Genomic DNA, 13,775 nt, shown 5'->3' on the forward strand with positions numbered 1-13,775 from the left:
AGAAGAGAAACCCTGTCTTTATGCCCAGGTTGCCTCTTGCTATACTATCTGACCAGCTTTTGCTTTTGAAAATCAGAGTAAAAATAAATCCTTGAAGTGAAAAAGTATTTTTCAGTTTTTATGTCATGTTTCATAGGTCATATATGAGCTATAATTTGATGCCATGATCATATGCAGTGACATTAAGTATATCCATTGTGGACACACTGCATATAAGGTGGGAATCAAACCACTAGGAACTGAAATGGCCAAGTATAAAGCATTTCGGTCTCAACAGCTCAATAAAGAGATAAAAGCATTGTAGACAGAGGAAGCCCACAAAGCTGCTGTTCACACCACGTTTAAAAAACAATTCAAAAACATATTTTCACTGCCATGAAAAGTATCTTCTTTAAATATGACTGCCAGAAGTTGCTTTATTTTGTGTACTTATCATGTCTCTCCAGGATTGGGGGAGAACCTTTGATAATGTGGAAGCCCCCAAAACTCACCATTGTCTCCTAGTGGGATCAAATGCTTTGTCCATGAGGGAGCCAGGATAAATTCTGAGGACGCCATTGGGTGTTGCTATGTAACGGCGGACAATGTAAGTGTTCAGGCTACTCATTTCCATTTGTGTCATCCATTCATCTGTGACGTGGCTGGTAGCCATTACTTCATTTCTGACAGAGAACTGGGAAACAAAGGAAGACATAGCGGGGATCCTTTAAGACTCACATGAAAAGAGAATGGCCTGCTGGCAGAGCTTCCCAAAGCTCTCTTGCAGAGAAGCCAAGCCCAATTACTTCTTAAAAATCTTTCCACAGCAGATGGATACAGCCAAACTTGGTGAAAACAAAAGCTTCCTGAAATACAGCCAGTGGATATGTGACTTACTCAGTTGTTCATCCTAGCTAGGCTTTCTTGCATTTATGAGGAAAGAACCTATAGTGCAGCATTAAATAATTAAATACATACACAGGCACGTGCGTGCATGCGCACACACATACACACACACACACACACACACACACACACACACACACACATCCCCTAAATCTCTGCTCCTTAAACTTCATCATATTTATCTCAGCAGACAGTAGGGGCACTTTACTTCATCCCCCTGGGAAAAATGGGGCTGGGAAAGTTTCTCTGGCCTTTAACTCCTACCCCGCCTACCTAGGAAGCCTCTACTGCATCTAAAACCTGAAAGATATTCTGCATCTGGCCCACAGGGCTTCTTAATCCATCAGAAGGGTCCTCGCCGGCCAGCCTCCCCTGGGCCTCACACTCTGTCTTTCTGGCTCTCCAGCTGAGAGGCACAGATCCAGAGGCCGGCTTCCCACTTCAAAGGTTCACTGCAGCATCCCCTCCCGGGCCTGTGGAGGGGCGTAGCACAAATGCGGGCCCCAGGCCGGCACTCACTTTGAGCCCCGGGTTGGCAATGAGGCGGGTGTTGTCGCTGAGATAGGCTGTGTAGTGTTCCACCATGCGCTTTGTCTCCGGCTGGCTGAGGTGCTCGTACGGGGAGGAAAAGCTGCCAGCAGACAGCATGACGGTTGGACTTTCTGAAAGAGAAGCAAACAAAGCAGGCCTGAGAACCTGGGCCTGAACCTCAGGCTCAAACAAAAGCCTGGCTAAGGCTCTGCCCATCTGTCAGCTGTGGGGGCTTAGAGGCTGACTAAGGAAAGCTGGAAGGAGCTGCGCAGGACAAAGGTCACATTCTCTCCCTACAGGGAGCTTACAGTCCTGGGTGAACCTGAAGAGACACAAGGGTTGAGAATGTAAGTATTCAACATACTGACTCTCTGCAACTCCATGGACTACACAGTCCATGGAATTCTCCAGGCCAGAATACTGGAGGGGGTAGCCTTTCCCTTCTCCAGGGGATCTTGCCAACCCAGGGACTGAACCCAGGTCTCCCGCATTGCAGGTGAATTCTTTAGCAGCTGAGCCATGAGGTAAGCCCCAACATACCTTAGATCCACATATAACATCTCATACTTATTTGGACCAAGGAGGTAGCACATGACATAAGGTCAGACTGGGTTGGACCTGGGCTCCACCATTTCCTGGTTGTGTGATGTTGTGTGGCAGGCTCAGTCACTCAGTCATGTCCAACTCTTTGCAATCCCATGGACTACAGAGCCTGCCAGGCTCCTCTGTCCATGGAATTTTCCAGGCAAGAATACTGGAATGGGTTGCCATTTCCTACTCCAGGGGATCTTTCTGATGCAGGGATCGAACCCATGTCTCTTACATCTCCTGCAGTGGAAGGTGGATTCTTTACCACTGTACTTCCTGGGAAGCCTGTGTGACCGTTGGACAAGTTAGAATATATGTGATGTTTCTATCATATGCAAAGTGGGGGAAATAGCAGTGCCGATCCTACAGAGTTAGGGTGAAAATTACATAAGCGAATATACACAAAGAAAATGATTTAATAAATGTAAAGCATCTAGAACAGTCCTTGCACAAGTCACGTGTCTCTGTAAGTTTTGACTCTTACTGTTCATATTAGTATGATTATTGAGGAATAAGAAAAAATGGAATAAAAGTGGAGTCGATACAAGACCCAACTAAAAAAAATTATTCTCACAGATGGGAATAACTAAACATAGCATAAATAAAATCTATGAAAATGGAGTAATTAATTGTTGGTATTCAGTCCAGTTCAGTTCAGTCGCTCAGTCGTGTCTGACTCTTTGCGACCCCATGAATCGCAGTATGCCAGGCCTCCCTGTCCATCACCAACTCCCAGAGTTTACTCAAACTCATGTCCATCAAGTCAGTGATGCCATCCAGTCATCTCCTCCTCTGTTGTCCCCTTCTCCTCCTACACCCAGTCCCTCCCAGCATCAGGGTCTTTTTATCAATGAGTCAACTCTTTGCATCAGGTGGCCAAAGTATTGGAGTTTCAGTTTCAGCATCAGTCCTTCCAATGAATACCCAGGACTGATTTCCTTTAGGATGGACTGGTTGGATCTCCTTGCAGTCCAAGGGACTCTCAAGAGTCTTCTTTAACACCACAGTTCAAAAGCATCAATTTTTTTGGCACTCAGCTTTCTTTGTAGTCCAACTCTCACATCCATACATGACCACTGGAAAAACCATAGCCTTGACCAGATGGACCTTTGCTGGCAAAGTAATGTCTCTGCTTTTTAATATGCTATCGAGGTTGGTGATAACTTTCCTTCTAAGGAGTAAGTGTCTTTTAATTTCATGGCTGCAATCACCATCTGCAGTGATTTGGGAGCCCCAAAAAATAAAGTCTGACACTGTTTCCCATCTATTTCCCATGAAGTGATGGGACCGGATGCCATGATCTTAGTTTTCTGAATGTTGAGCTTTAAATTAACTTTTTCACTCTCCTCTCTCACTTTCATCAAGAGGCTCTTTAGTTCTTCTTCGCTTTCTGCCATAAGGGTGGTGTCATCTGCATATCTGAAGTTATTGATATTTCTCCTGGCAATCTTGATTCCCCCTTGCGCTTCTTCCAGCCCAGCATTTCTCATGTTGGTCTTACTTAACAGGAAAAACCCAGTACTGTTATGAGAGAAATCCTCGCAATGAATTAATCATGAAATAAAAACACTACGTCTTTGTCTTTGAAATTTTACTCTTCAATTGTATATTTTTAAAAGTATTAGAAAGCAGTATCACATGTCTTCTCTAATTTAAATCTATTGGTCCTTTTCTATTCCTTTGTTAGTTCTCACTCATGGTGTCTCATTTCCTTGTGGCCTGATTTTCTGTCACTTGATGCTGGGCTTACAAACAATTTTGTAATAAATGCTGAGTCTCAACAGGATGGGAATATTATCCTCCACAAAGGATTGCTGTGCCACATCCCAAAATGAGGCAGGATGGGGAGGTGGAAAGTCTTCCAACAACGAGACAGGATAACCACCCAAGTGCTACACTGGGAGACTACGGTCTTCAACTAGTCCATGATGAGCTAACGCTTGAGATTCCTTAGACAACTCAGAAGACAAGAATCTCACAAGGGCTGACTTAGTTCCAATTCATTCTTACCCTAAATATATAGTCCTCTGTGACCTCTGCTAAAAGCAGGTATGTGTGTGGGGAGAGGTGGAGGGCAGAAGGGAGCAGTCTCACTTGTAAGTCTCCACTTTTTGAGAACCTTGGATTTGATTTTTGTCCCTCTCCCTAGCCCGAAGAAGCTAGCTAAAGCACTATTTTCTGGATTGATTATTATTATTATTATTGCATTTTTGCTGCACCACGCAGCATTTAAGATCTTAGTTCCTTGACCAGGGATTGAACAGGAGCCCCTTGCATTGGAAGCAGAAAGCCTTAATCACTGGACTGCCAGGGACGTCCCTCTTCTGGGTTGATAAAAATGACCAGGTTTAGATGACAGCTTTCTTCTTTGGGTTCTTATAAGCTCCTAAACTTTGGTCCATTACCAATTAGGTGAGTTCTCTGATAATTTTCAAAAAATTTAAAAAAGGTTCCATCCAGGATTTTTGGTTGAACTGAGCGGGATAGGTCAAAACTACTTAGTCTTCCTTTACCACAACACAATGCTTCCAGTATTCTATGTCTCCTTTAACTCTCATATCATCAAGGTATAGCTTGGGAGTAATTATTATATCCATATCAAGGAAAAGAAAGCCAGTGGCTGAAAAAAGGTTAGGTTGCCTAGCAATGAGTTCATGTGTATATGCTCAGGGGCCTTCTGTGCAAGATGTGCCACAGAGAGACGACTGCTCCGAAACTCAAAGGACTCAGGACCCAATTGCAGAGATAAGAATAAAGAAAAAAAAAGGGAAAACAACAATATTAGAACAACACAATATAAAAGACATCTCAGGGATAAGAGTTGGACCAGAAGGGGAGGAGAGACAACTCGGGGAGGGGACCTTCCTTGTCGTGATGTGGATAGAAGGAGAGGAAAATCCAAGAAACAGGGCCCAAAGTCTTACGTCTAGGAGCTAGACACATAGCTCTTACCCACATAAGACACATGGTACTTACATACCTGTGTACGCAACTGCACAGGGTGATGTACTCTTCCAAAATTCCTCTGTCCCTCTTTGTGTGCCAAGAAAGACACTGCCCCATCCTTCAGACCTCTGGGAGGGAGCTCCGATCTAAATACCTTGCCTCTAAATCCCCATCATCAATGGAATTAGGTAAAAACCACTTATTTGGCATTGTTTCCCTTATTTTCCATTTCTTTTAAAAAATTTTGCATTATCCTGCTTAACTTTCATTACCAACTGATACAAAACAATCCTCAGTGATCTCTTCACCTACTGCCCTGGGGGAGTTCTATGGCCAAAATGAAGTTGGGTTGTACAGTGGAAAGAGCACCCAGTGGAAGTTGGACACTGGCATAAGGTTTATCCGTGTGCCCCAGACCAGCTCACTAGTCCTAAGTAAAGTAGGGTTAATGTAATGTAGGGCATTGATAAAGCTCTACATTTTCTGGGAGTGAAAATGTCCAACTGAGCAGGACCATCTAACTGTAATACAACGTAATTCCCCATTGTGATATAAAAATTTCCAGTAGCCACATGAAGAAAAGGAAAACCAAACAGGTTAATTTTACTAGTGTATTTTATAGACTCCAATATATCCAAATATTATCACTTTAACATGCAATCAATACAAAAAATTAAGTATGTATTTTATACTTACAATAAATCTCAACTTGGTTTAGCCACATTTTAAGTGCTCAATAGTCACATGTGGCTATTAGCTACCATACTGGATGGTATAGCTATGAGGGATTATCTGAAGGAAATAAAAAATCTAGGCTTGAGCTTTTTTTTTTTTCCATTAAGAAAAACTGCTGCACTTTGCTGTACCAAATTTAAAAAGACTGATCTTGGAAATCAACCATGCTTCAATAAAAATTTATTTAAAAGATTTTAATTAAATAAATAATAAATAAAAATAGTTTTTTTTAATTTCCTCATTTTCACCAGCAGTAGTGTAGTAGTGTTTCCCATAGTGACTAAGGGAATTATGCATATCTTAGCTTTTCTTTAAGTAGTTCTTAAAAACACGAATTAAAGGACATACTCTTTTGTATGGGGCTTCCCTGGTAGCTCAGCTGGTAAAGAATCTGCCTACAAGGCAGGAAAACCTGGGTTCGACCCCTAGGTTGGGAAGATTCCTTGGAGAAGGGAAAGGCTACCCACTCCAGTATTCTGGCCTGGAGAATTCCATGGACTGTATAGTCCATGGGGTCACAAAGAGTTGGACACGACTGAGTGACTTTCACTCAATCACTCACTCACTCTTTTGTATAGAATCAGAGGGCAAACCCCATCCCCTCAAACCTAAATTACAACAAACAAGGAAATGTAAAATCCAAGTTGACATCTCTGGCCATCTAAGTTTTCCACACTGATGGAGTGTGTCATAGATAAAACTACTTAGGCTGGCCCGCTCTATTGATCTCATATCAAGGCAGAAACTCGGTAGGATGGAATGTAGAAAAGAAACCTGAACACAAGTGCTCTCTCATTTCGAAACTGGAGAATGGATGATGACTTCTAAGTATTTTCAAAGGTGAAAAAGAAAATATCTGTTTGATAGTATTGTGAGTATACTGTGACATATAACATACACCACAGATGCCTGGTATGCGTCTGGCACACGGCAGTATGCAATAAAAGGGGCATATCAGGCATGGGAGAGGCGTGAACCACATCTGAGCCTCGCTTCTTTCTGTGTTACCATGGGAAAGTTATGACTGGGTGGGCCAAAAAGTTTGTTCAGCTTTTCCTGCAGGATGATAGGGAAATACCCAGACAAACTTTTTGGCCAACCCAATATTTTGATAAGCCCAAAAGTCCTCATCTGTAATAGGCCAACTCAGATGATGGCTGTAAAATACTGGGCACAGAACAAATGCAAATTCCCTTTTAGTTTCTTTGAATTATTTGCCTATCTCCTAAGCGCTTTTGAAGACAGGGATCTGTGATAGGTACAGATATACTATGTAGATATGTAGGAGTGCTACCCATGGACTCTTCACTATTTTTCCACCTATGCTGTACCCCTGCATCTTCATCATCTGTGTGCCTGTCTCTACTGGGCCATACCTACCACTCTGTTTGACGGACATTCTTTGGGCTGCTAAAACCTCTTTGTCCTGCATTAGCAGAAACCTGAAAGTGACTAAGGAATATGAAAGTCCAGCTCCCTTTCCTGAGTCTGGGCAAGCTCCGCAATGTAATTTACACTCCAAAGCTTCCCTGAGGACTAGGGTCAAATTCTGGCTTGCTTTCTTCTTTCTTCCTTCTCCTGTTAACTTCACTTCCTCACTTGTTTCTTCTGAGAGTTCATCCTGAATAAGCCACCAGCCCACAAATCCTCATCTCAGTGACTGATGGAGAACCAGAAACAAGGCAAGGCCTCAAGGGGTTTTTCCATTTGTCTCCCCACACTGGCACTGAAGGGATCCAGTATGCTCAGTCACGTCTAACTCTTGGAGATCCCATGCACTGTAGTACACCAGGATCCTCTGTCCATGGAATTTTTCCAGGAAAAATACTGGAGTGGGTTGCCAATGCCTCCTCCAGGGGATCCTCCTGACCCAGGGATTGAAACTGCATCTCCTGAATTGGCAGATGGATTATTTTACCATGGAGCCACCTAGGAAGGTGTTCAGCATCTGAATTCAAACTGATGCTCATGGTGAGCTGCTATGAGGAGGACCACAAAGGAAATGGAAAAGCACAGGGTTTTTACCTAGAGTGGCCAGCTGCTTGAAGTGGAGGCAAGCACTAGGCTGGCCCAGGAGGTCCAAGCGGTGGTACAGCAGCTTGCTGCTGGGAACAGTATTGAGGTTCTTCAGTTGTTTGACAGGTATTTCTGGTTGTATCACCACAATACAGAGAATGAAGGAAGTATCTTGGACCTGGAAAATTGACAAAGAAATGTTAATACAGAAATGAAGGTTCCTGGAGATAGTAAGCTGGTCAACATTTCTTTCTGCTATCTCTGCTTCTAACCCACACAGAAAAATACGTGATGAGTGAAGGAAAGACAGGAAGATGGGGTAACAGAAAATGGCTCTGGCAAAAAATTACACTTTCTATTTTTTATTTTTCTTTCTGATCAAGGGAACTTAATTCATGTAACAGAAAATCATGGAGTTGATGAAGGGATTAGAAAATAGTCTCTCTAAAACAGTAACCCTAGTCCTCTTTTGCTTATTTAAGCTAATGGATACAAGCTGGAACATGGCATAAGAATACAACACTTATTTCTGTTTGGGTTGGAAATGCGTTGTAAAATATACAGTTGGTTTTGCAATGAGTGTTCCGAGAATTGACTATTGGCATTTATGCCAAATGAATCCATATAACACAGCCTGTACAGAATCTGGTTTACTCATTCTATTCCCAATGAACACTTTCTTCTCTCTCGGTTAGAGGTGACTAGGATCTCAGACTCATGAAAAGTGCAAACCCTATCGCTTCCGAGCAAAGCTGGCCTGACTTGTCCTTTCAGACCAGGAAAGGCAAGTGTGTTGTAACTTGGCCTAATTTAAGCTCCTACATAGAGACAGGAGTACTTTCAGATTCATTTTGCTCCTAGAAATGGATGCTTGAGTAAAATTTGGTGGGAAAAATGTTTATATGAATCAAAAGCCAAGTCAAGCTATGTAGTTTTAGCTCCTTGACTTAAAAATAAGTCAATCTTCTCTAAGTTCATTATACTAAGATCTAAACAGGATATGTTTTAAAGGTGGTTTGTAAATAAATGAAAAGAATGATAACCAGCTAAGTCAGAACTAAAAGATGGTCAGAATCAAAGCAACTCAAAAGATAATTTAACAATCAGGGAGAAATTTTTTAACTAGGCAGATTAGAGTCAAGAGTAATATGTGGTTTCTGAGGATGGCTGCAGAATCTTTTTAAACACAGGGGAATTTGCATCTTCCTGGAATTGCTTTCAAGTACTGCTGCCAATGATATTCAATTACATTAGCAAATTTAATCCTCTTCCTCAACCCAACAAGTTAGAAAGTGACAGAGTATTCTGAAGTGACGTTTACTATTTGCCCTCTTCCTGTTTCAGCATCTTTTGAGTTTGCTTCCTGTGCTGCAGGAAGTTCTATAAGAGAATTCTTATTCTCTTATAAGAATTCTGTAAGAGAAAGAAAGTCAATTCTGTAAGATAAAAATTCTACCTTTCTCTTCAAGGGTCAATTATATGAGAAAAGAAAAAAAAAAAAGAATTACCCTAAGCTTCTAAAATCAACACTTCATGATTTCTAGCTGGAAAGGAAAACAGATTTCAAAATAGGTCTCCTTGATATTGTGTTCTTAGCTGTAAAAGTAGTTGCTTGCATTAAGGAACTATGTATAACATATCTAGAAAAGGCCTCCATGAGTGGGGAGTGGTTTTTTCCACTGATTATCCATGGGATTCATGTTTTGAAGTGAACCATGCCTGTACAATACTGGAATGTTGCAATACCTTCTGATATTAGTTAGTATTTCCTTCTGTCATAGCATGTAGCCTCCTCAATACTCAAAGACAGACTTGTATTGCACAGTGACAAAGTAGTAATCTCTTAATGCTGCTAACATAATCTCTCATGTTACATTTAAATTGACTCAGTGAAATAATCCATCAATATCTGCCATATCTATGGATGCTAAGCAGTTTAACCAATTATTATCAACATCAACGTAATCTATTTAAATTATATTTAGTTGAAAAATCCATTTCATTCTGGAGGACAAGAGTACTTACTCCCCCCTCTTGCTGATGTAACCAAAGAAAGCTTAAAAATTCTTGTTCTTGTTCCTGGGTAATCAGGCAAGCCTTTTAACTTCAATCTCATTATTTATTACCACTTTAAATAATGTTCACTTAACAGTGATGTTCTTGACAACTGATGTTGGAGAAGACTCTTCAGAATCCCTTGGACAGCAGGGAGATCAAACCAGTCACTTCTAAAGGAAATCAACACTGAATATTCATTGGAAGGACTGATGCTGAAGCTGAAGCTCTGATATTTTGACTACCTGATACAAGAACTGACTCAATGGAAAAGACCTTGATGCCGGGAAAGATTGAAAGCAGGAGGAGAAGCAGACGACAGAGGATGACATAGTTGGATGGCATCACTGACTCAATGGACATGAGTTTGAGCAAGCTTCGGGAGTTGGTGATAGACAGGGAAGCCTGGCGTGCTGCAGTCCATGGGGTCATAAAGAGTTGGACACAACTGAGTGACTGAACTGAACTGACAATTTCAGAACTCTGACAAAGTTAACACTTCTACCTGAAGTGATTACATGATTATATTCATTTGGCTTAAGTAGAGTGGCCAAAATGTGCCAATATCACGGAAGAAAGACAGTCTTTATAAAGATTATACTTCCCAAAATGTTAATACCAGGTTTATTTACTATACAAAGAAGGTCTTAAAATGCCTCTATTTCCTTCTATCTCTTTTAAAGCCAACAAATATTAATACAGATTTTTTTTACCAGGATGTACCTGAGTTGCTTTCCATTAGGATATAGTGTAAGACAAGCAATCTCCAATTTTAAATACAAAAGTATTTTTCAATTCAGAATGCTGGTGTTTGTCTCACTGTTTCTGATGTGAAAAATTAAGCAATTAGTCCTTATTTAAAAACTGTATGTTTATAAAGGGCAGATGGCATAATCATTCTAAAAAAAAAATTCCTGAAAATGAGCTGTCTCAGAGAGTTTTGAAACAGACATTGACTTTTTTCAGATCTGTATTATCAGCAAAATATCAGTAGAATTAGGCTGATAAACATAAGCTTCTCAAATGGTCTTATTATTTTGTTTAGTTTCATTTCCATTTTAGAAATTGCTGTTGCCTTATGATTCTTTAAAAAGCAAATAAGATCATAAGAGAGTCATGTCTGGAGGCACGCTGGCTTCTCCTGACTCCTATCATTCCTATGTAGATACTGCACAGAGTTGACTGTGCATCCACTGCTAAGCTGGAAGCTCTGTGAGGGCAGGGAGTATCATTCGTCTTTGTCCTTATTAGTTCACAGTCAATCTTCAATAGCAATACTTAAAGGGATGAATAAACAGATCCATTTAGGATCAACAACACATATTAAAAACATCAGAAATGGCCTTCCAAGGAAATCTCGAGTATGACTGTATTTTAAGTTTAATGATTATTACTGAATGACCAAAAAAAAAAAAAAATCTAAGTCTACTTTTCTTTTGGTCACTTAGAGTATTTCAGTTCAGTTCAGTCGCTCAGTCGTGTCCGACTCTTTGTGACCCCATGAATCGCAGCACGCCAGGCCTCCCTGTCTATCACCAACTCCCGGAGTTTACTCAAACCCATGTCCATCGAGTTGGTGGTGCCATCTAACCATCTCATCCTCTGTAGTCCCCTTCTCCTCCTACCCCCAATCACTCCCAGCATCAGGGCCTTCTCCAATGAGTCAGCTCTTCGCATGAGAGTATTTAGAGCCCCATATTAGCACTGTTATGCTATGCTTGGGAGAGGGAGTAAAGGGCAAAAACATTAAGTAAGATCGGTGGTGTGTGTCAGATTCTATTTGTCTATGATTCTTTGAGGCTCAGTGCTCTTTTTAAAAAAAATATTTATTTATTTCAAATAGAATATACTGTAAGATAAGCAAACTCCAATTTTAAATATAAAAGTATTTTTCAATTCAGAATTCTGGTGTCTGGCTCACTCTTTCTGATGTGAAAAATTAACCCTGCAGCGTGCAGGATCTTCCTTGTGGCAAGTGGGCTTTTCTCTAGTTATGGCATATGGGGCTTAGCAGCCCTGAGGCATGTGGGAACTTAGTTTCCCAACCACGAATTGAATCTGTGTTCCCTGCATTGCAAGGTGGATTTTTAACCACTATACCACAAGGGAAGTCCCCTGAAGCTTAAGAGTCTGAATGAGGCTAGTGAAAGAAACCTGCAGTGGGTATCACAGGTATGGCGAGCAATCTGCTTGGGGCACATGGGAGCAGTACACATTCTAATCTAAATCTTTCTTTTCCTTGGCATCAGTGGAGGACATTCATGCTTGTGTAGCTCCTTTTCAATGCCCAGCTTCCACAATCGACGTTGAAAATGATAAAAACAAACTGTTGTTGTTGTTCAGTTGCTCAGTCGTGTTGGACTCTTTGCGACCCCATGCACTGTAGCACACCGGGCTTCCCTGTCCTTCACAATCTCCCAGAGTTTGTTCAAACTCATGTCCATTGAGTCAGTGATGCTATCTAGCCATCTCATCCTCTGCTGCTCTCTTCTCCTTTTGCCTTCAGTCTTTCCCAGCATCAGGGTCTTTTCCAATGAGTTGGCTCTTTGCATCAGGTGGCCAAAGTGTTGGAGCTTCAGCATTATTCCTTCCAATGAGTATTCAGGGTTGATTTCCTTTAGGAAGGACTGGCTTGATCTCCTTGCTCCAATTGGATACAATCTAAATGTGTATTCCTGCGACTCAGAAGAAAGTTGGTGGATCTATGTAATGAAGTACAGAGCCATGGAATGTGTTTTCACACACAGAGATACATGCCTGTGTGTGAATAGTAAGTTTCCTGAAATTGATCAAAGTTGTTACTTCTGGGAAATAGGAGGTCAAACTAAGTTTCCTGAAATTGATCAAAGTGGTTACTTCTGGGAAATGAGAGGTCAAACTCAGGAGGGGAAAGGGCAGAGTGCACTATCTATTTTTTTTAATATGGTTTGATTTATTCATCATGAGTAATTACTGGTTTTATAAACAAAAAAGGAAAAAAATTCCATTTCTAAGGAATCTCTTCTTTTTCCAATCACTTTAAAACAGATTAGTAACATTACCAAACTGAAGTTCCCTAGAATTTCTGCATGAGGAGGAATGTTGCATCCTGCACCTCCTGAGGCAAAGGAGGCTTCCTTGCACTCACCATCTTCCAGGCATAGCTAACATTGTAGGCCTCCTTTCCAGTTTCTCTCAGCTTATTTATGTGCCAGGACAGAGATGAGTTCACAGGGACTGCGATAATCTGGCTGCCCAGAGGGAGGCTGCATTGGCAAACAGAATGAAATACTTCAGGCAAAACATAAAATGAAGCACTTAATTAAAGGCAGGGAAGATGCTGTGAGTCATTGACCACCTCCTGATTTTGAAAAGCAATGAAGCTCATCACTTTTGAAAGAGATAATGCGAGATTTTCAATTTTGTAAAAGCATTATGTCAGCTCTGCACTGAAAACATTCCTTCCTCTCTACCCCTGCCCCCCCCCCCCCCGATTCTAATTCTTTCCAGAGACTAACTTGTCTCAAATCACTCAGTCATTAATTTACAACCAATGAGCACAAAGACCCATTTCTCTATAGGTTACCATCTGCCAAAATAATGTATCACGGTTGGAAAAAATCCAATCTGTTCCTTATTTCAAGAGAAAATGTTGTATATGATTGTGCTGTCAACTTGGAATGGACAGTGCTTTGCCAAGCTATTTTTTGGCATGCTCTAGAGCTGGTCCTCAACTTAACCTCTTATTCTGCCAACAATTTCCAACTTGGTATAACTGGAGTATCTTTAAAAATGAGATGAGATATATCTGATTTTACAACTAAAGGCAATGTGAACATAAGAATTTGATTTATAAGACATTTCCCCCAAATAATAGTTCTAACAGATCTTACCTACTTTACAAAGTAAACAAAATTTTGGCTACTATTCTTATATCAAAAACCATACTCTTGATAACATTAAAATAAGTTATATACTTGCTTTATTTCCTATTATAAACACTCATATTTGACCTCAATGGATCCTATTCTCTGAGAAAA

The 13,775-nt window shown here is 40.8% G+C and overlaps 1 protein-coding gene across 1 annotated transcript in view; it reads right to left on the reverse strand.

Moving 5' to 3' along the window:
* CACHD1 (cache domain containing 1) overlaps window positions 1–13,775 on the reverse strand; it is a 232,012-nt gene that overhangs the window by 27,800 nt on the left and 190,437 nt on the right. The window contains exons 12-15 of the mRNA XM_065911617.1: window positions 12,884–13,001; window positions 7,711–7,879; window positions 1,405–1,547; window positions 492–673 (exon numbers count right to left, since the gene is read on the reverse strand). Of these exons, the coding sequence (XP_065767689.1) occupies window positions 492–673; window positions 1,405–1,547; window positions 7,711–7,879; window positions 12,884–13,001 (612 nt within the window). The remainder of the gene's footprint in view (window positions 1–491; window positions 674–1,404; window positions 1,548–7,710; window positions 7,880–12,883; window positions 13,002–13,775) is intronic.

The sequence above is a fragment of the Muntiacus reevesi genome, chromosome 1 (genome assembly GCF_963930625.1).
Source record: "Muntiacus reevesi chromosome 1, mMunRee1.1, whole genome shotgun sequence".
In the NCBI taxonomy this organism is placed as follows: domain Eukaryota; kingdom Metazoa; phylum Chordata; class Mammalia; order Artiodactyla; family Cervidae; genus Muntiacus; species Muntiacus reevesi.